The sequence below is a fragment of the Styela clava genome, chromosome 4 (genome assembly GCF_964204865.1).
Source record: "Styela clava chromosome 4, kaStyClav1.hap1.2, whole genome shotgun sequence".
In the NCBI taxonomy this organism is placed as follows: domain Eukaryota; kingdom Metazoa; phylum Chordata; class Ascidiacea; order Stolidobranchia; family Styelidae; genus Styela; species Styela clava.
In genome coordinates, this window is record NC_135253.1 from 21533001 (window position 1) to 21560928 (window position 27928).

At 37.0% G+C, this 27928-nt stretch overlaps 1 protein-coding gene and 2 non-coding genes across 4 annotated transcripts; all 3 read left to right on the plus strand.

Annotated features, from left to right (window-relative positions):
* The first annotated feature begins 278 nt into the window (after nucleotides 1-278).
* LOC120326619 (ATP-dependent RNA helicase DDX54-like) lies at nucleotides 279-27249 on the plus strand. 2 transcript variants are annotated; one of them, XM_039392939.2, is made up of 21 exons: nucleotides 279-402; nucleotides 1098-1181; nucleotides 2978-3137; nucleotides 4549-4619; nucleotides 6741-6929; nucleotides 8526-8713; nucleotides 9316-9499; nucleotides 10307-10438; nucleotides 11061-11271; nucleotides 12935-13069; nucleotides 14842-14965; nucleotides 17441-17538; nucleotides 18564-18637; nucleotides 20306-20448; nucleotides 21607-21685; nucleotides 22522-22582; nucleotides 23180-23276; nucleotides 23835-23919; nucleotides 25133-25192; nucleotides 25953-26121; nucleotides 26612-27249. In XM_039392939.2, exons 2-21 carry the CDS (start codon nucleotides 1176-1178, stop codon nucleotides 27034-27036), a joined length of 2691 nt encoding a protein of 896 aa, XP_039248873.2. In that variant the 5' UTR covers nucleotides 279-402; nucleotides 1098-1175; the 3' UTR covers nucleotides 27037-27249. The 2 variants fall into 2 exon arrangements, with proteins under 2 accessions (XP_039248873.2, XP_077967805.1); XM_078111679.1 differs by lacking the exons at nucleotides 279-402; nucleotides 1098-1181; nucleotides 2978-3137 and adding an exon at nucleotides 3591-3597.
* LOC120327329 (small Cajal body-specific RNA 8) lies at nucleotides 14103-14232 on the plus strand. The gene has a single exon (XR_005567529.2).
* On the plus strand, nucleotides 19501-19631 carry LOC120327328 (small Cajal body-specific RNA 8). The gene has a single exon (XR_005567528.1).
* Nucleotides 27250-27928: the final 679 nt, after the last annotated feature.

A 27928-nucleotide genomic window follows, 5' to 3' on the forward strand; every position in this document is an offset into this window, starting at 1 on the left:
TTAAAGCTTTTGCGTGCTTTATTTTGAATGTCTGAATTTTTTTCTGATTAAACATTTGTAACTTAATGTTGGTTTTCGTTTGTCGTAGTCCGGCTAAATAGAATTAGGTGATGTGGTGGTCGAGCGCGTGTTAGCATTATTGCATACCACAGTACGATTAGAATATAATTTCACATTTACAAAGTTTAGGTACCGTATTCTATTATAAGATATTGATTATATAGCTCATCATTCTTTCACTCATGTCACCATGTGCTCTTGTCCGAAATTCAAAATAAAATGCACAAATCCGGGGAGTGACCATTTGAATCTGGCATGTAGTTCAACACCCATGTGTTGATGTGGTGATGGTTGTGCTGGGAGAAACAGACTGAATTTTATGAGAGTAAATTGCCCAGGCTAGATAGATAATGATTTATTTCCGATACAAGTACATAATACAATAAGCATGAGCAAATAACAATAAGCATAAAAATGTATACGGAAGGGGACGGGCAAGACTTCCAAGGTCAACAAGGTCGACCGACCCCTAAGGTAAGATTCTACCAAGACAGGACACTCTAAAGCAGGCATCATAATTACAATAGAAGAAATATAAATTTTTGAGTTTTAGGCCCGGTTAAGAGGCCCCAGAAATCAATTCCCCGAAAGTATTGGTATAGAAATAAAAATTACAAGGAACAAGAACATCACATGATTACGCAGATCATGTTTTTAATAGTAATTAAAAATGCGAGAAAGAATAAGAAGGGCGTCGGGCTAATTACAATTAATTATAATTTATGTTAGACAAGAATCAAATCGTGAGAATGAGGCAATTTCTATGAATAGGTGAAAAATTAAAAATACCATACTTCCCAAGCTATATAGTACATATAATTATTACTTCAGACTATATATAATAGTATCTTCAATAATTTTCACAAAGACATATGAAGAATCCATATATAAGATTGTGAATTCCTATCCATTTAATAAATCTGATAGCATACACTGAGATTTGCATGATATTGCATCATATTATGATCCGCTGAAATGCTGTTTTAGTTTGCAAATAGGGTGGTATCAATCAAAGATTGAAAATTACAAGAAAAAAGAGTCACTGTTTTGCGTTTTGAAGATCGCTACGTGCTGTATCCGTGGAAGTACAAATTAGAAGGAAGGAAGTTAAAGAAATGGAGGTAAGTTAAGGGGTAATTTTGCAATTAGAGGCGATAGACCAAGCTACTTGTTTTCGTAGCCTGGTACCGTATCGGTATCTTGTATATCTGTAGTTCAACCTGTCAACAGGTCAACGCAGATATAGTGTACGGTACCGTACTTTCATACTTTTGTCAATTTGCTGACACAGTTTCCATTACAGCATTAAGCAGTTTGGGTACACACTATAAACACTTGTCTGTTTGTACATAGGGGGGTGTAGCCAGTCTGCGGACAATTTCATTCAAACCGCTATAAAACAAAAACCAATATTTTTAACTCATTAATTTTTTCACCATAGGTTCATTCCAGACTGGATTCCGTGGCAGCTGCGCGCCCAAGGTCGCTAGCGCTCCGCAAAAATGCACTAATTGCATTTTTGACCGTCATATATTTTAAGAACACAGTTAGTTCAAACAAAACGCGTCAAATTATGAACAAAGCACCGCATCACAGCAATCAAACGGAAAAAAACACGGTGGTCGCAAATTCTGAAATTGGTCGACAAAGATATTATCAAGGTATTAGAAATGCGCACCCCCCTATTCCCCCTCCTTTAAATGTAGAAACGCGAAACTTTAAAGATGGGTAAAAGAAACACAACTCTACCCACCTGCCAGGTTTCATCTTTTCATCTCTTATATTTGTATGGATTATCAAGCTTTTTTAAAGAGACGATGGGTAGTTGGCTTCATGAAAAAATGGTCCATTTTTTTTCTTCGGTCGGGTATTCGGTCGTAACTTTTTTGTTTGTGGCCGCATTTTAGTGTAATTTTGCAGTGCTGGGGGAGATAAGTGAACGGTAACGGTGAGAAATATCGTCGCGGTTCGTTATTTTTTTTGGCATTAATTTAATCGATGAACTTGATGGCCGCAAAGTGGCTAAGCCACCCTATTGATAAACTGGCACATGCGTTTTTATATGTATTTAATGTTAATGGAGGTTTTGCCAGTTTTTCCGATATTACCAATGTTTGTGTACATTTTATCGAAGGAAACCGAATTAAAATATTAATTCCGTATTAAATATTAACCGAATTATACTTAACATCTCCTGAAATATGTGCCTTATGCTGTTATGCATATCAGCAACAAATTTCTTTTATTTTTCTTGATCTGGAAAATTAAATTTCATCACTTCGGTGGCATATCAATCGCCAGCTTCCTTATTATGTCCGGGCCTTGATTTTTTCTTTTTTTTATTACTGGTAGTCAACTAGGTGGTTAATACATGCAAGACCAGTACGGCACGCTATACAGATCGACCGACATTGTCTCGTTTCAGAGTAACCAATTACTTCTTTGGGAGGCGTCTGGACATTCTTGTCCCTCAATATCTGTGAAAATACAGTAGACTATAATGAGGTTGCGCAAAATACTACAAAAAAGCGCAATCTAAAACATTATCATTGAATTTCTCTGGGAAAAAGAATCCGATTTATTTGAAGGAAAAATATTTTAATCTTGGCATTCAAGAGGTTTTAGATTATTATTCAGAAAAGCATGGCGCGATATGACGCATCTGTCGTCGTGCCAGACGCCCCTTGTTTGTTTTATTGAACTAAATGGAGGGAAATTCTTGGAATTTGAATAGTGTGCCGTACTGAAGACTAGAAATCGCGGTTTGACGTCTGACCAAGCCGCCTTACTGTCAATCCTATACCTGCAATAAATATTATTATGCTATTTTTCTTACAAGCACTCACTCGGTCAAATCTCAATCCTTATCATTACTGAAGGAGTAAACCAGTTTATTTATAATTAATACACATTACAGGATGAAATAGGAGAAGATGAATCTCAAGGAATGGATTCTGTAAATGATCTTGTTTCTTTTCTTGATCATGGTTATGAATCCGAAGGGGAGCTGAACACGAGGAAACTCGTCGCTCAAATGAATAGAAAGAAAAAGAAATCTGGAGGATTTCAATCTATGGGTTGGTTTAGTCCATTGATTGCTTTGCAAGGGAATTAGATAGCTGATGTTACTTTGCAGTAGTGGCAACAGTACTGAAACTTCCCAATATTAATTTAATTGCTAAACCAAACTCAGGGCATCCTCATTGTGCTTTTGATTTAACAGCAATCAAACAAATATATGAGAATATCGGTCGGAGACAGAATACTTATCGATCGAAACTGCGGGTTCGATTCATGACTCTATAGTGACACCGCGTGTCCCATCACTAATTAATTAATACCTCGCTAGTTATACCACATAATTCATCCAAAATCAATAGGCTTCTAATCTAAGATATGATGAATGCACATGCAAAATTTGGAGCAGATTCAACCACGCCTTCGTGAGATATCGCGTGCATCTAACAGACAGACAAATACCTATCAAAATACTAACCGATCTAAAGATCGATAAGTAATGACTGTTTCAATCTATGGGCTGGTTTAATGAGTCTTTACCCAGAAGATATTTCAGAAACTTTTGGATTTCTCGAATTTTATTTATTTAATCAAGCAACTATCTTGCAAGTTTAATCTAACCCAGGCGTGGGCAATTACTCTTCTGACTGGACCAGTTACAGTTAATAGACTTGGTTACTGGGCCGGAGTCTCAAACTCGATATGAAGAACTATGAATAAAAATTTACAAAAGCTAGTCCAACAGCTAGGCTAACGTTTATACAATAAAAATAAGCGCAATATAACGATCATGGTCATGATGACATTATTTTCATCGATATTCATGAAAACTATTGTTGTAATCTCAACAGACACAAGTGGGTCTGATGAACCACTTCGGTGGGACGCTGATATAGTTCCTGATTAAGGATGCCAAGTATGAGTACTTACAAGTATTCGGTTTTTATCCGATTCTCGATTCCTCGACATATCTTACCGAAAAACAATACACCTAAACAATACCATATCAAACAAGAGAACGATGTTCAAATTCTGGAAGGACAAGAAGGCCGGAACTATGGCTATCCAATCTGTCACAGGAGACAAAATCGCACAGAAAAAACGAATTCCTTAGAACCCACAGATTTTAAAAATAAATAGGCGTTAATAAAGCCTTCTAGCGAAATATATATATATACGAGTGAAGTGAAGTTTGCGGCGTCGTAGCAACTCAACATATAGCAGTGAAGCAGTTTATACATATATGTGAAGAAATTGCCACAAAACGTTACACATTGTTTGCAATCCAAGTTTTAACCTCGAGAATCGATTCCAATGCATCGGAGTCGATTCTGCGAAGAATCAATTCTATAATCCAATCCGGACTCAATTCTGCCATCCCTATTCATGATATATTTGAGCCCAGCCGTATGAATGTTTAGCACAACTCTTCATAAGGAATCCTGATTTATCTATTTGTATATTTTTCAGGTCTATCTCATCCTGTATTCAAAGGAGTCATTAGGAAAGGATACAAAGTTCCAACACCCATACAGAGAAAAGTAAGACTCATTATGTAACATTTGACATAAATTGTGATTTTTACTGATATAAAATAAGATGTATTGTATCTGCATGGTTGCTTCTAGTGAGATCCAAAGAATGATGTATATAGTCGCACAGTAATTGAGGAATTTTTTTCTTTTTGCATAGAGCAATGGTTATCAACTTTTTACTCATCGATTTTAATCACTAAGGATGTTGATAGGTATTTGTCTGTCTGTTTGTCTGTTAGATGCATGCGATATCTCACGAAAGCGAGATTGATTCTGCTCCTGATTTTGCAAATGCATTTATCTTATCTCGGACCAGAAGCCTATTGATTTTGGGCGAATTATGTCATATAATTAGCGAGTTATTAATTAATTAGTGATGGGACACAAGGTGTCACTATGGAGTAAGAGCGCTGTTTTGGGGGATCCCCTAACTTTCGATCGATAAGTCTTAGGTCTCTGACCGATATTCTCTTTTTTTTTGTGGTCTATTTTTGTTGCACAGAAGATCTGTGGTCCATTAGCTATTCATGCAAGGAAAAACTACAATAAACAAGAGAGCTATGCTCAAATATATGGACACGTAGCGCCACCCAGTGGCAATAATTTTGATGACGTCATAGCGAGAAAAAAAGTAATAGCCTTCTGGAGAAAAACTTTATCTTTAACCACTGAAAATTTCAAAGCAATTGGTCCAGTATTCGAAGAGAAAGCGATTTTTAAAAATGGAGACGGAGACAAATAACAATAACAACAAAATTTTGAAACGATCGTTATGGCCACTAAACGTGTCCAAAAAAACAACCTTTCGGCAGATATAGACACTTCCACCCCAATAATTAGGATAAAAATTGCCACTCAGTAGCAAAAACAGCATCATCAATCATAGGTACTACAATCAAAATCAACTATAGTAACACAAATACAACTAGCAATTTTTAATAGGTCTGTGGCCCAGCAGTGAGCCATGGCCCCCTGGTTGAGAACCGGTGGCATAGAACTTTACACATGCAGCCACTGATATACAGGGTGACCCAAAAGTAGATATACAGTTATTAAACTATTTTATATGCTTTGAAGCTACTTGCAGTTCACTTTATGTTACTTGTTAATTACAACAAAAATTGCTTATTTTTTTAGATAATAAATCTAGTGTGAATTTTACATTAGTTTTCTAGCTGCTTGGAAGGTAATAAAAAATAAAATAATTGTATAGCCTACCTACCTTTGGGTATAATGAGCTACTGTGCTTTTAAGGATATATTTTTTAATTAATCTGCATTGCCGGAAGAATTCAATTGCACTCTGCATTATTAGTTGGTGGGCATGTATTTCATATCTAATGTCCTTAGCTAGCAAGCCACCGACATTAATCTCTAGTCCTCTGGCCACTGCATATGATCTTACACTGGAATGGTAACATTTGACACTGGTCATGATTTCTATCTGGCCCGCCTGTTGCTGCCACAACCAAACTAAAACTAAATTTTGATGTTTTAGCTGAAAAATATCTCAAGGAATTTGTTGAGATTGGGATTAAATTTAGTTTTGGGCACGAGGCTTATTGTTTTCCACTTTTGCTTTTGTAAAACTGTAAATATTGTTCATAAAATGTAACTTTTACGTCACACTTACATGGCCCGCCAGTCTATGTCCAAAAACCTTGCCCGACCCCTGATCTAGTCTAAGTCAAAGTCTAAGTGATGAGGTGTTTCTGTCTCATGATATGGCTGTATGCATTTAGCCACTGATATATAATTACGAGAATATCGGTCAGAGACCAAAGACTTATCGATCGAAAGTTAGGGGATCCCCCAAAACAGAAACTGTGGTTTCGATTCATCCGCTCTTACTCCACAGTGACACCGTGTGTCCCTTCACTAGTTAAATAATAACTCGCCAATTATACAACAAAATTCATTCAAAATCAAAAGGCTTCTGGTCCGAGATATGATGAATGCACATGCAAAATTTGGAGGAGATTCAACTTCGCTTTCTTGAGATATCACGTAACATACGAAAGTGTCTAACAGACAAACACACAAGCAGACAAATACCTATCAACGTACTTACCGATCTTAAGATCGATGAATAATAACCTAATATGCTAATTTTCTCCTCTATTTTTAGTGCGTTCCAGTAATCATGGATGGTAGAGATGTTGTTGCAATGGCACGGACTGGAAGTGGAAAGACGGCTGCATTTCTGATTCCGTTATTTGAGAAATTGCAAACTAGAAGCAGCAAGGCTGGAGCCCGCGGATTGCTTCTTTCACCAACTAGAGAGCTGGCTCTTCAGACATTGCAGTTCATAAAAGAGGTCGGTCAGGAGCTGAAAGTTTTCAAAAATTTGTTTATAATGAAGATGAAAAATCATGTATTAAGTTTTTTTCAGTTTGATGGTTTCGTGAATTTATTTATTTGTGTGCTATTTCAAAGTATTTGTTTTATTGGCAATGTGCTATCCATACTATCATTTTTTTGCATGTCATTGTAAGGGTATACGCCAGGGGTCTCAAACTCGATTTACCTGGGGGCCGCCGAGACAGAGCCTCAGTGAGTCCGGGCCGCATCCGATACTAGTAGGTTACTGTTGGGAAGTCTGATTAGCAGATTCTTTACAGATTACCAACTTGAGTGTCTTTGTATAAATCCAATGTTTGTGAATGAAGCATAACACATTTAACCTAATGTAAGTCTAACTGTTAACAAAGATCTTAATACAACCAAATACTCCAATCAGTTAAATAGAAAATAACACAAACATGTATGATACAGGTAGAGAGAAATGGCATAGAAACAGGATGGCAGAAATTGCATATCCCAATAGTTACCATACCGCATATTCCTTTCGGGGGATAGATTATAAAATATTTTGTTTTGCTCTACTTGTCCTGATCATATATTAAATGCATCAATCATTCTAACTGAGTTGAGTGACTTGCGGGCCGCACTAACATTAAACATTTTATACCAAGGCGGGGGCCGCAAACTATCGTCCTGCGGGCCGCAAATGGCCCGCGAGTTCGAGACCCCTGGTATACGCAGTTGGTTTTTATACCCCAGTTTGTGCATCTAAAATGAATATCTGGCTAACATATTCCCATACTCAACATGAACCTGTAAAATGACTGAGGCAGTGAATTGCCATATGGTCAAACTGTTTTATCTTTCTTATCACTGGGATAAGTTTGAAATTTCTATCTTTTTGGATTTTCAATTGCACAAACTGGCATTTTCTATGAAGTTCGTTCTTTCTTTATTTGATTTGCAAGGGAATTAGATAGCTGATGTTACTTTGCAGTAGTGGCAACAGTACTGAAACTTCCCAATATTAATTTAATTGCTAAACCAAACTCAGGGCATCTCAATTGTGCTTTTGATTCAACAGCAATCAAACAAATATATGACTGTGTTTAGTATGAATATATTCCACTATTGACATCAGAAGAATAGTGAACTAGAAATACTCAGAGCACATGCTCTGGTATCAGATATCAAATGACGATGTATTATTTAGAGCAGTGGCTTAAGTGAGATGATTGAACACTTTATGTTTTTGCGTTCTAGATATTGCCAATTGTTACATCATTATTACAGTTTGGGCATGTGTATATTCGTAACAATTCCGGTATTTCAATTATACGAACCATTGTTGGTACAACTTATGGGTCGCGCTCTCCTCTTCCAACCTGCGAATATCCTTCAGCTTCTAATTTTGGCCACTGGTCAATCAACTTTGATTTAGAATCTAGGAAATATATTGGGATCACTTTTAAATATCCTGATGTTCAATCCTCATTCCCACCATCTCATCCAGGTTGTAATAAATTATTTAGGTAAATTTGATCCAGAAAGATAATGATTCTTCCAAAAGTTCGTTGCAAATCATTAACTGGTAATTATTAACTTTTAGTTGGGGAAGTTCACAAGTCTCAAATCAGCCTGTATACTCGGTGGATCAAAGATAGACGACCAATTTGAAGCGTTGCACGGCAATCCTGATATTATAGTTGCCACACCAGGAAGGTTAATGCATGTATTGATGGAAATGGATCTGAGATTATCAAGTGTTGAATATGTTGTTTTTGATGAAGCAGACAGGTTGGTGAACATCGATAACGGAGGTTGATATATAGGGATTTTATGTAAATGTGATACTCAAAATATTTCTGGTTCAACATCGCTGACACCAGGGGTTCTCAAAATGGGGTCCATGGGCCTCGAGGGGTTACCGCAGGGAAATGGTTTTGAGGGAAATGATAGGAATTGAAAAAACTTTCGTAAAAGATACCTGATGTTTTTGCTTTTCGCTTGGTTTCATCTATTTTAGCTGTTCAATTTGGGATCTGGCATAAAATTTTTGTCCTTCATTCATTTCATGTCATGTTTGTGCATTTTGTACTGTTTAATTTTTTTTGGGGTATTGCCATCGACAAAAGGTCCGCACAACCGCTAAATATATTTTATTAGACCTCCTTAAAAAAGTTGGCTTACACAATCCATTACATCCTAGATTAGGTTATGGACGTTATAAGTCTTGAACCTGAAATCTGTTACCTGTGATGCCAACAACGTTGAGTCCAATGCTCTTAATAACTAGGCGAGAACGCCCACTAATAATAAAACTTGATTGGAATTTATAAATCCTAGAACACAAAATTGTTTTGATACCCCTTAGATTCTTCAATTTTTTTTTACTTTAGATTATTTGAGCTTGGATTTCAAGAGCAACTTCAAGAAATTATTTCCCGTCTTCCATCAGAGAGACAAACTTTGTTATTTTCTGCAACTTTACCGAAACAACTTGTCGAATTCGCAAAAGCAGGACTAAATGACCCTACTTTGATTAGGTTGGACGTCGACTCAAAGCTCAGTGAACAGCTAAAGGTAGGTTTATTGAACACGTTAGTGGACATAGCGATCGTTTTGCATTTTATGCTGGCACTCTTGTTCTTGTTGTTCTTTGCCACAGAAAAAATCGCTTTTTTCTTTGATTTCTGGACCAATCGCTTTAAAATTTTGCTCAAAGATTGAATTTTTCGCTTGAAGGCTATTACTTCAATTTATTTCAAATATTCCGATGAGCTGCATGGGATTCTCTTAGTTCTTAGTTCTCTTAGGCTCTAAGTGTTAGGCTCTTGTCTACTACTTGCGATGTGCTAGCGCTGAATTAGCATAAAATATTCAGGATTGTTTGTTGACTAATCGATCTGCAACGAGGCTCTTAGATTACGAGCCCATTTTGTTGTTCTGTTATGTTGTATTTTTGAACACAGGATAGACATATCTATATTAACTTAAGAAGCATTACCTCATATTTGGGCGCTCCAGAAGTGTGTGTACCAATATGGAGGTACCTAACCAATTTTGTTCGCCTACTTCACATCTAGTTGTGTAAAGGAACTGAAACCTATGGGCAGGGTGTATATTCATTTGGCTAACACAGACAGTTCCCGAACTCGTAACAGAACTGAAATATGGAAAATCGGAATAAAATTATGGCCTAACCCTAACCTGGTGCACACACTACGGGGGTACCCATATTTCTTTTATAAAGTAATATCGTACATAATTCCTCATGCATTGTTCTAGATTCTAGAAGTCTGGAGATTCTTATCCAATGACAACCTCTAAGATATTTCTGTTCTAAAATTTACCTGCTTTGTAAAATATTCATCAAATTTTTTTTTCCAGCTGACATTTCTCTTTGCGAGATGTGAAGACAAACCAGCGGTCTTGGTTCATATGTTGCGCAACATCGTCAAACCTCATGAGCAGACTGTTGTGTTTGCAGCCACCAAACATCATGTGGAGTATATAAGACTGGTATGCTGAATGATGTTTTAATATCAGGATGGTAAAAACCGTGCTGTGGATTCGTGTTTAGTAAACTCTATGCTTTTTGGGTTTTATGTAGAAAAAAATTGCCATTGAGAGTCCGAAATTTTGGCCCCTATCTCGACAATTCGAAATCAAACAATCTGCTCTTCCGGACTCCCGAAGTATGCGAACCAAGATGGCGGACATCGGAATGTAATATGTGTACTAGGTTAGGGATAGGCCATAATTTTAGGTATAAATACTACGGGAGGCTCTTGGCTAGTCTTCGAACTGATAACAGGACTAAAATAAGGAAAATTGGAAAAAAATTATCGCCTAACCCTAACCTGTTACCCATGTTACGTTCCGATGTCCGCCATCTTGGTTCGCATACTTCTGGAGCACCTGCTCTTCTGAATGGAATATGTTCTAAATTGGGAAGTGTACATTTAATGAGTTTGAATATGCAAATGTAGGAAAATTGAGATAATAATTTGACAAACCTAAAATATGGCTCATAATGTGATACTCCAATTTCACAAAATGATGATTGTACATTTATCTGGATGAAATAGCATTCCCTGTGCATTTTGTTTTAATCTGTTAAGATTCTTTATTTCAATCATAGCTTCTCTCTCGATGTGGAATCGATTGTTCTTATGTATACAGCAGTTTGGATCAAACAGAACGGAAAATTAACATTGGCAAGTTCAGAAACAAGAAGACCATGGTGTTACTAGTAACAGATGTCGCAGCTCGTGGGCTCGATATCCCAATGTTGGACAACGCTATCAATTATAATTTCCCTGCCAAGTCGAAACTATTTGTTCATAGAGTAGGTAAGGTATAAACTAGAATATCGGTTAGAAACCGAAGACTTATCGATCGAAGGTTAGGGGATCCCCCTAAACAGTGGTCTTACTCCATAGTGACACAGTGTGTCCCATCACTAATTAATTAATAACTCGCTAATTATAAGACATAATCCATCCAAAATCAATAGGCTTCTGATTCGAGCTATGATGAATGCACATGCATTTTTGAGGGCCAAAACAATATATGGTATCGAGAAACTCTCTTCGCAATTTAAAAAAAATTGTGATACTTTATGGACACCCTATATATTAAATGCAGTATGCAGCATGAGAAAAACTTGGAAATTTGAAGCAGATTCAACCTCGCTTTCGTGAGATATCGCGTGCATCTAACACACAGACATACAGACAGACAAATACCTATCAACATACTTACCGATCTTAGGATCGATAAGTAACCAGCACGAACAAAACTGGTGCTTACTAGTAGTCTTTGATTTTTGAGAGGCGTTTTTTTTTATTGGGATTGGCTGTAGCCAAGTATTCACTGATACGTCTATACCATAATTTCATTCTGTGCTTTGACTACTATACTATTGCATCCTTCAATATTATTTTTTATAGTTCTCAGAAATCAAATGGTTCTATTGATCAAAATAATAATTTTTCCAATCTGAATTATTGCTACAATTTTAGACATTGAATAGTATTGATTTGAAATCTATTTAATTAATTGTGATCATTCCAGATGTCAATTACAATTCTTGATAGATTTCTAAGTTTTTCCCATGCTACATACTGCATTTAATATATAGGGTGTCCATAAAGTATCACAATTTTTTTTAAATTGCGAAGAGAGTTTCTCGATACCATATATTGTTTTGGCCCTCAAAGATGTAAATGAAGTAAACAAACTTAACCATTTCAGGTGCGGTGGGCACGTATACGTACTAACGACAAAAGTCGCTAGATTGCGGTGGGTACGTTGATGTACTTCACTGTTTTATTTAGCAATCGGTTGCAAACTGTTGGTCTAGTTTTTCCGGGTTTTAGTTTATTAATAAGAAGTCTTCTTCGAGATTAACATAAGCGGCGGTAAATCTCGCTTTCGTTTACGAGTTTTATTATCCATTCCATCTACCAAAGTATTTTGAGTTGGATCACGAAATTGCTACAGCAATATTATGCTATTGTTTGCCAACCACGAAGCGGTATCAGTAAAGGATTTAGCGAATATTTCTATTTTTTATCACGGTTTGAAGTTTCAACTCCTAAGAAAAAAAAAAATGCCTTTTTTCTATCCGGTTTGTGACTCAGACCACCGCTTTTAAAAAAACTTTTTTTTTTAATTGCCAATTGCAAGCTCTTTAAATAAGCTTTCCAACGAGCCGTCAGTGAGCAGCAGAGGATCATTAGTTTTTCGTTAGTTGATCGATTAGTTGTGGGGGTACAAATGTATAAAATCGGCGTAGCAAATACGATTATTTAATAAAAAATAAAAATCGCATGGAAAGGGTTAAACAATTACTGAATAAAAAACAACAAACCTGGAAGATATATTGAGAACTTACTTCATAACAAATTTGTGAAGGGACTTTATGGACATCCTACCCTGTATATTATGTATAATAAAAATTGACATTGATAGTGAAATACCTTCATTTAATATTCTTCATCTTTCAAACAGGTCGAGTAGCGAGAGCAGGGAGGACTGGAACGGCTTATTCTCTTATATCACCTGACGAAGTCGCTTACTTGATTGATCTCCATTTATTCTTGGGCCGATCATTAAATATTGCAAGATCAGGAAAACAGTATGAAAGTAAGGAGATTTTTTTTGGATTCCTATCAGTTGTTTTCAAACGGTGGTGGGGCGTAGACAATTTTTTGAGGGGGCTTGAAGCTAATTAAAAATGAAAATTATTGTCTGATTTGATCTTGCCTGCTTTATTTTGGATATTTACGTTTCAAAACTTCATTTATTTAATTATTTATGTTCCATTCATGTATTTTTAATGTGTTTTATGAATAAATACACTTTCGCCTTACTATCTGTTATTTGTAGCTTATTGCTAGCTAGTTATTTTTGAGTTGTGGGCGTGAAACTTGACAAATCCTAAGAAGGGGGCGATGCTTAAAAGGTTTGAGATTCACTGATTTGAATGATCAGTTACTAAATATTTTTAAAATAACTTCTCTAACAAGACTGAATAATTTATTATTTGAAAAGCATATTTTTTAATATGGAATTACCACTATATTATTAATTGAGTCTCGTTCAACGAAGATACATTCACAAATCATTGTATATTTGAGAGGTCAAGTATAAAACGATGCATAAAAAGTTGGGTTTCAGTTACTAAATAATCTTCTATTTTAAATACATTTTGAAATAACTTTTCTAACAAGACTGAATAATTTATTATTTAAAAAGCATATTTTTTAATATGGAATTACCACTATATTATTAATTGAGTCTCGTTCAACGAAGATACATTCACAAATCATTGTATATTCAAGAGGTCAAGTATAAAACGATGCATAAAAAGTAGTTAAACATAGTTTTGATTGTGTTTTCTCTTCTTTAATCATTACATGACTAATGAAGCCTAATTTTGGTTGAATTGTGCTTCTCCAAATAACAATTTTTTTCATTTTAAACTCAATCGTAAATTTTGTTTATCACGATTTATTACAATTCAAAAAACCAAACAAACTAATATTAGATTAAAATGTTTTATTTCATTATTTTGATTCGTTTCGAATATTCCTGCTTAAGACAGTTATATGTGATGTTGATTGGTTAGATCTCTAGCCCAAGAAACTGGAAAAGTCACACTCAGAATGCCACAGATAGGGGGAAAGTTACTCAATGTATATAAGCATGTTATATCTTTGCCACTATATCTCCTTAAATCAAACTTGCTTTTTGATGGCCCTACTGATGAAGTATCGACAGAAAGGGCAGTTACGGAGCAGACAGCTTAGTTTTGTAGGAGTTATAGTTAATATCACTACGATAGGGTTATGCACATAATATATTAGTGTTTTGTGCATGCACAACTGTAAATCAATCAACACTGGAATCTCTTTGTGAGATATTTTAAATCCAGAAAAGAAAAACAGCTGCTTATTCATACACTTCTGGAATTGTTGGTTAGACAAGAATATGCCAAACCAGTAATATTTCTATTTGGGCTCGGCGGTGTGGCGAGAATTGTGCTAAGCGTTAGAAATACGCTCGCCACTGCATCTCTGATTACCCTGAGTGGGTTCGCAGGTTTGAATTTTGGTCATTATTTGCAAAAGGATTGCTGGACTCCTCGCCGCCGTAGGGTGGTTCACGTAACCGCTGGTCGGTTACGGCTTCCTCCACCATCTGGTCAATGCATCTGGAAACAAATAACTGGCTAACTAATAATCGCATACCCGACATGGACTGGTAACCAGACGATAGGCCTTGGTTCGTCATAGGATTAAACCGTCTTATCAACTCTCCTCAATGTAAATCCTATCATATCCTGCTATCTAAAAACATCTGTCATCAATAAATATATGACCTCACAGCCTTGATAAAAATGATCTGTTTTATAGACTGGGAAGATTTATTTGGTCGAGCTCCTCAAGTTGTCATCGACGACGAAAACACAACTCTGCGAATATTTTCTGAAGAAAACGAAATCGCTAATTTATTAAAAGTATCTACCAATGCTTATAAGTAAGTATCTTCTTTATAAAACGAGTTATTTTAGATAAAAATTAAAGCTAAATAAGGGGTAGTGCTGATTTTTTAGTGAAACACTGGTGGATTAATTTGTTCTTCATTATAGGTTAAGAACACCTGAGGTAAAATGCGAGCTTAATAATCATTATTATTTTTTTTTAATTTGTCTTATATCCTAATTTTGCTCCAAACTGGGTTTTATCTTCACTGTAAACAAAACAAACTCTTGACAATAATTCACATACTAAGCTACTATATTCTATTCACTCTGAACTGAAGGCTATATGTAATCATCTGATGATACATAGAATCCTACTATATGATGGAGCAGTGGTTCCCGACCTTTTTTCCAGGCGACTCATATTTTATTAATAAATTTATTTTGTAAAATTCCGCGATCCGAAGATATGCCCACATACTAAACGACAGGTAGTGAGTGCCTTTATGGCTGCAAAATTAAATTTCACAGAAACTACCTCAAATAGAGAAAGCAGTGCTTGCTTGCAATCAGCAGGTTTTTGAATTTGTGACTATGGTTCACTAAAACAGATGCTGCCAAGTTTTTATGCTGTGATACTCACATATACAATTCCTACTGAGCAACACTTCAATACAAAAATATAATATGAACAATAAAATTTACTAGAAATGAAATCGTCAACTTTTATAAAATTTTGTTGAGAAAATAAACGACCAAAGAATATTTTCAGGTCGAGAAACACTGTTCTGCAGGACCGAAAACTTTATTTCTCTTTATTGCTTACCCAATATATTACACCTTGTGTGGGGTGATAGACAATATGGTTTAACTTGAAATAGAGTATCCTGCAATATATCACTGACTGTTGGTGAGGTTTTTTTTTTGGAGCAACATGAATACATATGGTGTCGTGAATAAGTCCCATATAAATTTGTGGTCTTCTTGACTAGGAGCGTAGACAGGAAATTTCTTATTGCCCAGTTAGACCGTAACAGCTAGTGGGTACGGCCGGAAGCCAGAAAACACGGGTTTTTAGTAGTCTAGAGCAGGGTTTCCAAACTGGGGCCCCCGAGGGTCCGTGACAACTGCAGAGGAGGTCCGCAACATATTCAAAAGGGGGCTCCCGAAGTATGCGAACCAAGATGGCGGACATCGGAATGTAATATGTGTACTAGGTTAGGGTTAGGCCATAATTTGAGCTATAAATACTACGGGAGGCGCTTGGCTAGTCTTCGAACTGATAATAGGACTAAAATAAGGAATATTTGAAAAAAATTATCGCCTAGCTCTAACCTGTTACCCATGTTACGTTCCGATGTCCTCCATCTTGGTTCGCATACTTCGGGAGCACCTTCAAAAGTCTGTTCGATATTTAATGATTGATTTCAATTAAAGATAAATTGCAGATTTTTGGTTGAGCTTTGCGGACGAATATCCATTGCTGTCAGAAAAGTCAATTAAAATCCTTTAGCAACAACCTACTTTCGTGAGGCATTATCTTCACTTCTATAAATATGATGACAAAATACAGGTCGAGACTTGCCGCCCGGTCTATAGGTACGCTTGTCACAAATTTCTCCGAGATAAATTGTGCAGTGAAAAGCAAGCTAATTCATCACATTGATGTCGTTTGTGTTGTGGATGAAACATTATCTTTACTCGCTTGTCACAAATTTCTTCGAGATAAATTGTGCAGTGAAAAGCAAGCTAATTCATCGCATTGATGTCGTTTGTGTTGTGGATAAAACATTATCTTTACTCGCTTGTCACAAATTTCTCAGAGATAAATTGTGCAGTGAAAAGCAAGCTAATTCATCGCATTGATGTCGTTTGTGTTGTGGATGAAACATTATCTTTACTCGCTTGTCACAAATTTCTCAGAGATAAATTGTGCAGTGAAAAGCAAGCTAATTCATCACATTGATGTCGTTTGTGTTATGAATGAAACATTATCTTTACTCGCTTGTCACAAATTTCTCCGAGATAAATTGTGCAGTGAAAAGCAAGCTAATTCATCGCATTGATGTCGTTTGTGTTGTGGATGAAACATTATCTTTACTCGCTTGTCACAAATTTCTCCGAGATAAATTGTGCAGTGGAAAGCAAGCTAATTCATCGCATTGATGTCGTTTGTGTTGTGGATAAAACATTATCTTTACTCGCTTGTCACAAATTTCTCCGAGATAAGTTGTGCAGTGAAAAGCAAGCTAATTCATCACATGATGTCGTTTGTGTTGTGTTGGGGATGAAACTCGTCACTATCTTTACTCGTTGGTTAGGCACTGAAATTGATACGACAGAGCGTGGGGGGTCCGTGGGAAACTTTGGTCTAGAGGCCTAGGAGGCGTTTCAAGCTACAAAAATTGCTACGTATTATAGGGGAAAAAAATTTCCCTACGTTTTGATAGGAGGGGGGGTCTGGCACTGACATGCCTAACTATATTCTGGGTATTACACTGCTCTTGACTCTTTTACATTTCAAATTTCAGGCAATATATTCGGTCTCGACCTGTTGCTTCTTCGGAGTCTATAAAACGAGCCAAAGCAATTCTGGAAGATAAAAAAATTGGAATACATCCAGCTTATAGTGAGTTCCTAATTTTTAAATATTAATTAATAGTTATAAGTTGTTTTGGTAGAAGCTTGATGTCGCCAATTGATGTATAATGCTCGACTCCTCATCGCCATAGAGTGGTACACTTAACCGCTGGTCGAGAGGTTGTCGTATGCTATATGATTAAGATGCCTCATCAGCTTTCCTCTCCCATCTGGATGGATGGGGAAAATCCTATTTTATGTATACCTGAGGGTATGTTATATTATTCAGCTGTCCTATTGGCTTCACTCTTCTGGATAAATAGGAAAATTCTATGTATATCTGAAGGTCTTCAGAGCATGAACTTTGAGAATCAAAGTCTGTATAATGTGGGCATTCTGATTGAAGCATTATTTTTTTTATGTTTATTTTGAGTTATGAGAACCCGTTAAACTAAAGCTGTTATTTCCTTTTTGAAGTTGAGACATTTGAGATGAAATTTCGTTTTTTTCTGTTTTGCAATGGAATTTATTTTTTTTTGCTCAATTAAAAGGAAAAAAATAACTGGAAAATACTATATTGCAGTGAAGTAATAAAAATATCGAGATTGGAATCAAATGCTTGCGGGATATGATGCCAAACCATCAAGTATTTGTAGTTTTATATCCAAGAGACAAAGATCTATAATAATTAATAGTACTATAAAGTTAAGAGTTGCAATGGATGATCTCATGTGGGGATGATCATGTGCGAGAGTATTGCTGGACTTCTCGTCGTAGGGTGGTTCACGTAACTGCTGGTCGGTTACGGCTTCCTCCACAATCAAGTCCATGCTTACGAAAACAAATAACTGGCTAACTAATCCCATACTCGACCTGGACTGGTAACCGGACGAGAGGCCGTGGTTTGCCCTATTGTTAAGCCGTCTTATAGGCTTTCTTTTCCCCCGGGATAAATATGTAAATCCTTTCCTATTCATGTCATTGTATGACACAGAAAATCTAGATTAAGTCTACACTTACTACTACAATTAAGTCTATTATATTCATTTCATTAATATTTATTTATTTTTTCAGGAAACGCAATAGATTCTTCTGAAGAACTCAGACAACAATTGTTAACAAGCATGAAATCATATAAGCCAAACAGTGTAAGTATCTGGTAATAATGTTTAAATTGTGGGGAATGGTTATTCAATTTATCGGTTGTCCTAGTTTATAGTTCTAGATGGAATCGGATGGCATAGCCGCTATGTGACGCTGCGAAGGCGAGGACTCCAGTGACTTTTCCGCACATAATAGTTAGTCAGCTGCATACATTTTTTATGTAAAATTTCGATAATTTAACCTGAACAAGGGGTTAGACCAGGGGTGACGAACCTATTTGCTATCGCGGGCCATTTAATCAGTCACCGCTGAGTGAGTGGGCCACACAACTTTTCAGTCATACTATGATAACTGCTAATTTTCATCCACAAACGAACATATAGCTGACGTTATGTAATGATATATTGCCGCATAAAATTTAAAAAAAATACAAAAAACACTCAACACCCAGATTTATGACTTCACTCCTAACGTGCACTGAATCGCTTGAATGCTTCGCGGGCCACACAAAATTTTTTAGTGGGCCGCATGTTTGTCACCTATGGTCTAGACCAGGGCTACTCAACTATTTTCATCAAAGGTCCGTACACAAACTTTTAAAATCACCGGGGTTCGAATATATATACTACAAAAACAAGTTAATGTTCACCACCATGTCTAAAAATCAGTGAAAAATGTATGAAGAAGCTACTAAAACTTCAGTTTTTATGCCGGCATTGACATCTTCTTGATGAGTGAGTCGATGCTCTGAGAATCTTGTAAATGCTTTACAAAACGTCAAGAAGTAGCCGCGGTCCAAATTTAGCACTCAAAAGGTCCGGATTCGGACCGAGGTCCACCCGTTGAAGACGGACCCTTTTGTAGCATCAAGTGTTAACCATTGTCGATTCTGTATCATTCACTTTAATGGGAGCATGATACTCAGTGCATGAGAGTATTATTACTGCACTGACACTTTGTCTCCCTACATTAACATGCTTTCTGAATACCCTGACATCTTAAGAACTGATAAACGGGACAGATACGGAGCATACAACTTGTATCTTTGCTGTTTTCTGGTTTATTGTGAGTGGATCCTTTATCACTGTCTAGCTGTTGTTTCCCTAGTACAGAAAATTCAAGGTTTGAATTTGACAATGGATGCTGTAATTATGTGAGCAAATATTGCTGAGATGGCCAGAATATATTTCCTGTTGGCTCCATTGTTAAAGTGACTCTAAAGTATATTTAATAAATGCCTTAATCAAACAGCAATGTCCAAAGCAATAACTAAAGTAACACATACAGACATAAGCAACACCAACTGAACTGTGCACAACACTACTGAGTGCACATAGTCACATCACCTTCACAGGTGGTTGGTCATGATCAGTCACCTGAAACTGATGACATCAAAGGTCATGCACAACCGTCTGGGAAAATGCTAGTTGCCAGAAATACAGTTAACATCCATCACTATGCTGTATTCTGTGATCATATGAGAAAATATGGCAGAAAAGGCAAAATTAAATAATTTACTATTTCGAATAAATTCTTAAATAACATTTTCAAATATCGGATACAGGGAAGCTTCAATTGCAAAATAATGATTTTCCTAGTTAAACTACTCAAACAAAAGTTATTCATATATACAAGAAGTCAAGAACTTAATTTATCGAATGTAATTAAATTCAAATATTCGATTCAGTTAAAAATCTCTCATCTTTTTTTAGACAATATTTGAGATTGGTTCGACTGGGAAATCTTCAGGATTCAAAGCTATGCAGGCAACGAGAAAACAGAATGAAAAATATATCGAGAAATATCAGAACAAGAAACAGAAACTTCATGAAGAAGAAAAAGATGGATGTTCAAAGTGGGTATTCTTACCTAATTTCAAGACTTTTGCTTTGAAAATATCTTAAGATTAGCTAAGTTCACAATATAGCTCGGACCTCTCATTAGGTATCAATCTTGATCGGTAAGTATGTTGATAGCCTAAATCAGGGGTGCGCAAACTGCGGCCCGCAAGATGTGCCAATTTTGAATGGTGTGCCCCCGAAACGAGTTTTGAGTGTGAGCAATTCCAATCACTTTGCGTCGCAAAGCCAGTACAAGTACCCTAGTGCCATTGTCATATTAGCAAAACTAGCTAGCAAAAATATATTTTGTGCTTGAAACTACTATAAATTGTACCTTAAAGGAAAAAGTGCGGCCCGTGGCTTCACCCAATCACTTGAATCTGGCCCTCCTGCAATAAAGGTTGCACACCCCTGGCCTAAATGATAGATGTTTGTCTGTTAGATACACGCAATATTTCACGAAAGCGAGGTTAAATCTGCTCCAAATTTTGCATGTTCATAGTGCATTCATCATATCTCGGACCAGAAGCCTATTGATTTTGGATGAATTATGTCATATAATTAGCGAGTTATTAATTAATTAGTGATGGGACGCACAGTGTCACTATGGAGTAAGAGCGGATGAATCGGAACCGCAGTTTCTGTTTTGGGGAATAGTCTAACTTTGGATCCATAAGTCTTCGGTCTCCGACCGGTATTCTTGTATTGATATTGCTGTCTGACCTGGTTTGTGTCCGAACTTATGTCCCCACGTTCCATACAATTTGCCCAACCCGAATCGAATTTCCCACTAGAGTCATTCTTGAGACGGAATTCGTTGTATTACGATTTTATCATTCTTCAGTTCTTTATTATCACAAAAATACCTACTTATGCTCACATTATAAACTACTCGAACTGCACAAAAGCAGGAGAGGAACTTGTGCGTAACGCCAACTAAGGATACAGCAAAGATTGAATAAATAAACTAGTTTTGGCGCTCCCGAAGTATGTGCACCAAGATGGCGCACAACCTGAACCCTAACCTTGTACACATACTATGTTCAGGTTGTGCGCCATCTTGGTGCACATACTTTCAGAGGCCCCTGGTTTTTATGCTTAGGAAGGAATAAAGAGTTCCAAAATAGGCAAAGGAGGACTTATATGTATTATATTTTACCGCATTATTTCAGAATTCAAATTCCATCAAGTAGCAGCGTAACAACAGAAGAGTACCATTCACTTATGGGGAAAGAAGACAATACTGATAAGGTAATTACTTATCGATCTCGATCGGTAGGTATTAGTCTGTAGGTATTTGTCTGTTAGACACTTTCGTATGTTACGCGATATTTCACGAAAGCGAGGTTGAATCTGCTCCAAATTTTGCATGTACATTCATAATATCTCGGACCAGAAGCCTATCGATTCGGGTGAATTATGTCGTATTATTAGCGAGTTATTGAATAATTAGTGATGGGACATGCAATGTCGCTATTGAGTCAGAGCGAAGGATACATGCCGCTAGATTGATAAGTCGGCGCTCTTCGATCGCTATCTCGTTTCAACGTCAATTGTTGGCGTAGCGAGTTAGAAACACAACATACCTCTGAGTTTATGGAAGTTGAAGTTTGTGAAAGGCAATCACTGGACTCTTCGCTTACTTATTGTAGTTTAAGCAACCACTTGTCACTTCTAACTGCTGGAGTCCATGCATCTTAAACATATATTTATTTAATTATCCATCACTTAGGGGCGTAGCCAGAAATTTTCAAAAGGGGGTGGTTCGGAAATTTTTTTTTGCCAAGTTAGATCGAAACAGCTTGCGGGTCCGATCGAACGCTGGAATACGCGTGTTTTTATTAGTCTTGGGGTCTAAAAAGCATATCAAGCTACGGAAAATTGCTATCTATGATACAGAAAATTGATTTAATTTTTTTACATTTCAAAAGGGGGGGAAAGGGGGTCGACCCGCAACCCCCCCCCTGGCTATGCCGCTGCCATCACTAACCACAAACTAGATGGTCCAGATGTGAGATTGTTGAGCCATCTTTTTCAATTTCTTTTTCTGGGTGAAAAGGTGCAAAAATATAAAATTTTTACTTCAGGTTTCAATTGGTGATTTTGCTGGCAGTATAAGGAAGAGAAAAAATGACGAAGGCGTCTTTGGTAAGCTAAGACTTCAATTATCCATTGGGTCATATAAGATAGTCAGCTTCACTCTTGCTACAGCATCCTTGCATTATATGCATACTGATTGAGAAAATTAACTTTCGTAAATCTTCGGCATAAACAAGGCCCCATCTCTCAATCAGTGTAAACATCGCAACTTCACAACCTGTTGTTATGCCTTCACGCATCGGAGAGGCCAGACAGTCAAGATTTTTGTCAATCAAGAGGCTTTTCGGGGCTCCCGAAGTATGCGAACCAAGATGGCGGACATCGGAATGTAGTATGTGTACTAGGTTAGGGTTAGGCCATAATTTTAGGTATAAATACTACGGGAGGCTCTTGGCTAGTCTTCGAACTGATAATAGGACTAAAATAAGGAAAATTGGAAAAAAATTATCGCCTAACCCTAACCTGTTACCCATGTTACGTTCCGATGTCCGCCATCTTGGTTCGCTTACTTCGGGAGCACCGGCTTTTCAATAGCTCCGAGTCCGGTGTAATTTTTTCTTTGACTCCACAGCGCTCCATTAGCATTACAGTATTTTTTTGGTGGAAATATGTTCAATAAAGAATTTTCGTCTTGATTTAATTCAGAACTTTCAAATAAAAAGATGAAAAAACTTTCTCATTCTGCCAAAGATGAAGAACATTATATTAATTATAAACCGAAGGATCATCACACAGAATCTGGGTGAGATTCAATTTATTTTTATGGAATTTTCCCCTACTTTTGCTCAGAACACAGCATTTGACAAGTTACCACCGATAATTATCTTCGAGAGCACATGGCACAGGATTTGAATTTTCTGATTTTTTTCCATTCACCACAAATCACTTGTTTCTTTTTAATTTCAATTCTTGAGCGATTTACGGACGGGGCACCATGATAAAAACATGTTGATGTTATGAAGTCAGTTCTCAATATAACTTACCAGGTTTGTTGTTTTTAATCAGTAATTGTTTAAGTAATTTTACTTCATTTAATAGGGTCGAAACAATATATGGTATCGATAAATTTCCTTTGCAATTTTAAAAAATTTCAAGATTTCATGGACACCCTATATAGTTTTGGGTACTCCTGAAGTATGCGCACCAAGATGTTGCATAACCTGAATCCTAACCTGGCACACAACCTGAGTTAAGGTTGTGCGCCATCTTGGTGCGCATACTTAGGAGGTCCTAGTTTTGTAATTTGTAATGTAATTTACTGACTGTCCTTTGCATTACACATTTTTTTATTCAACTCCAGGCTCAGTCTTGATATCTCAAAATCTTCGTTTGAACATGAAGCATCAGGAGCTGTGTTGGATCTGATGGGAGACGACGACAAATCTGTGAGTGCTTGAATTTTTTGCATCAGTTATTTTTCTTTGAGCAACTCCCCAGCCTCTATTATTATTATCCGAAACAGCGGGATCTCTTCAATGTGGCGTTTGTACCTAATTCATTACACTGCATCAGTGGTTCCCAAACTTAACTTCGGGTCCGCAGACCTTTTGGGGCCCGTGAAGCACTTTCGGAGGGTCTGGGAAATATATCTGTTATATGGCTTATAGCTTGATAATACAAAAATTATGTGCTCAAATTTGCAAATTCACATTTGTCGCCTTTTGCTGCATCGCAATCATTGCTGGAGACGCTGAGTTTTCACTTTCGGTTTTGACAAGGCTGCCCTATTGTGATGTCACAGAGAGAGTTCAATTGCTGTCATTACAAGTTAACTAACTGCAGAAGTGTTTTATTGTTTTTCATTATGCGGCGCATTGATTTTTTGTTTTGATCCTTTAATAAGTGCACAAGGCTGTTAATCATTAAAAAAATTGCATGGGGTCCGCCATGGAATTTTTTTTTAAAAGTTTGGGAACCACTGCCCTACACCATAAGTGAGGTGGGGAAGCATGGAAGTTAAGACTTTATGTCGTTAAAATAGTGCTCTGTGTTGTTCAGTGATTATGGAAATTGAAATATTTGGCCTGATGTTTGTTGCATTTTGCTCATCATCATACGGTTGTAGCACCTCCTTTTTGTCTTGGCTAGAACTGATTAACAGGTGTGGGGGACTCTGCTCATTTTATTGACTTTTCTGTCTAGACCAGTGGTTCCCAAACTTGCTAGAGTTGGGACCCACTATTTATTATCATGGCTTATGGCGACCCATTTAACTTTGATAAATTAATAAAACATTGATGGAGGAAACAAATTTATTTTTTCAAACTAAATTTTCAGTGAAGCTAGTGAGAAGGATGAGCCTGTTTCTTGCTACTTTCCATAATAGACTTGACATTTATTTCAATTTCAGATAGTTTCAGACGTGAAGAATTCGAAAGTTGCTGTTTATTTCGAAATTTGCTTTTAATCCCAACCATTGCTGGAAATCAAGATTCACATTTATAAGCTTTCTACATCTTTTCATGACCCACTAAGATTCCTTTTGCGATCCACCAGTGGGTTGCGACCCATAGTTTGGGAACCGCTGGTGTGTGATATTATGATGAAGTTTTAATTCAATAAAATTATTGCGTTCTATAATTCTGTGTTTTTATTCAGATTCGAAAACAAAAAGGACAACGCAAGGTTTGGGACAGAAAAAAGAAAAAATTTGTTCAGGTATGTGCAGAAGTTCGAAAGCAAGGCTGTAGAGTCCAATCATGTTTCCAGGCTTTTCATGGTGGTGATCAGAGCCAAAATCTTCGACAGAAACTAAAGTCAAATCAAAAATGAAGTTTTCTTTCAGTCTATCAAGTCTAAATTTCCATTGGAGCAATTTTTTCAACTTTTATCGAAGTTTTATCGTCTTTTATCGAAGACTGAAGTTTTAACGGGTCTGTAGGCGAATCAAATTCCATTGTAAATTTTTCCAAGACTCACACCATTGGTTATGTGATTGCACTTTGAAACTTCTTAGTAGGATCATATGAAATGCAGTATTTTCTTTTATACAATTCTTTTAAAACTCTTAAAGATGCCGGCATCATATTCATACACATTACCACGCTTCAGTTGGTATTTACTAATGCCCAATTATACAGTTTCCGGAATTTGCCAGTAATAAAAAATAGACCTGGTTACTGGGCCCGAAAGCTGGAGGCTTGCAACTCATTATGGAAAACTATGAATAAAAAACAGTTTATAGACCAATGTTTATATAATAACAATAAGTGCAACGTAACAATTGGGGTGGTCATTATGACTTGATTTTCAACGGAAATTTATACTCATGAAAACTATTGTCATAGTTTCAGTAGACACAAGTGAGCTGAATGAAACACTACGGTGGTCTTGATCCGGCCTACGGGCTGTAATTTGCCCACCCCAACAATAATTCACACACTGTGACTCCTAACACTGTTAAAATATCCAAATTCAGCTGCAATCCAACATGTCAATAAAGAACGGAAAAATCCGCACAGAAAGTGGAGCCATAATCAAGAAATCATATAAGAAAAATATTTATCAGGAATGGAAAGATAAAACAAAACAAGAAGAACAGGATGAAATGACAGGAGAGGATGGTGGTGGGGCTACTAATAGACGAGGTAATTAATCATATCCTGACATTACCTCTTTGTTATTACAACTTATTTTACTTACAAATACCTAATCCCATACCCGACATGGACTGGTAATCATATGAGAGGCCGTGGTTCGTCATATAATTAAGTTGTGTTTTAATCGGCTTTCCTCTCTTGTGTGAATCTATCGTATGCGTATCCTATTCTCACAGTAAGGAGAAGGACACAGCACTGGGATGGCTAGGTCGAGTTGGCCATAAGCCTAAATATATTCTTCCTGCAACAGATTTTGAGTGTGATATGGTATTCCAATAATTTTTAGACATTTCGCATGTTCAACCAACCTACATCTTTAACAAGCATGACAGACATACCGGTAAGCCTCCCTGTGGCAGCCTTGTTAGTTCTAATACGAGAAAAGTGTTTTTATGAAATTCCATATAGCACCGATCATTTTCATTGCTTGTATTTTTCAATGTATTCATTTGATGGAAATAAAAACATTTTATTCCAGGGTTCAAGTTCAATAAAGTTGGTAGAAGAGGACAATCAGGCCCTCGAGTGAAATCAGAACTCAAACGCCCTGATGAAATATTGAAAGAAAGAAAAGAGAGAGAACGTAAAATGCAACGTGGACGAGGTGGTGGATCGTCAAGGGGACGGGGAGGGCCTTCTCGGGGTGGTGGAAGCTCGAGGGGCCGTGGAGGGCCTTCTTGGGGTGGTGGAAGCTCAAGGGGCCATGGAGGGCCTTCTCGGGGTGGTGGACGCTCAAGGGGCCGTGGGGGGCCTTCTCGGGGTGGACCCTCGTTTGGGAATAAAAAGGGTTTTGGTGCATCGAGAGGACAACAATTTGGACATGGTAGACCTTCTAGAGGAGGTTTTAGAGGTGGCTCACGGGGGCGTGGTGGAGGAGGAGGTCGTGGTGGAAGGAGGAGATGATTTAATATTCGAGACTCCTTCCACATTTAATACCAGAAAAAAATATTGGTTGCTCAAAAATTGCTCCGACTTCGTAATGCAATTTAATGTTGCGAATCTAACATGTTATTCTGAAACTTATATATGAAGTAAGGACCACGGCAAAAATAAGCAATATTACATGGTATGAAATAAATATCCTCATTCCACAAGAATAAATGTATTAAAAATATGCATTTGGTTTCTTGTACATTCACTTAGTTGGGTGGAGTTATTGCATTTCAAGATTGCTGTTACTTTGGTTACATTCTCAAAACGTGTGTTAAGTGTGATAGCGGAGGCCAGGGTTATGCAGTTGGAGTTTGCCTGTTTTTATTTGATATTGGGTCTGCATTTTGCTCTCTCGTGGCGCAGCTTAAGTATAAAATGTCTTCGTCAGATGGGATGAACAATGTAAAAATATTTATAATATGAGAGAATAATTATTTGTCAATCAATGAAACGACCCATAACAACAATACCAATATATACATTGGGCTAATAGCTAGAACAACGTTTTTTTTTTCGGTATAAACCAGGGAGAGATACGGCCATGTCATCAAGTTCCGCTCCCCAGTTTCGCGCCGATGAGTTTACAGTAGATACGAGATGCTCCTGAAGTATGTAAACCAAGATGGCGGGCATCGGAACGTAGTATGTGTACCAGGTTAGAGTTTGGCCATGATTTCAATTTTCCTTATTTTAGTTTCATTACGAGTTCGGGGACTAACCAAGTGACTCCCGTAGTATTTTTACCTGAAATTATGGCCTAACCTGGTAAGCTACGTACTGGTGTCCGCCATCTTGATTCATATACTTCGGGAGCACGCAATACGACAGTGTTCACAATTCTTGGAACAAAATTGCCGACCCT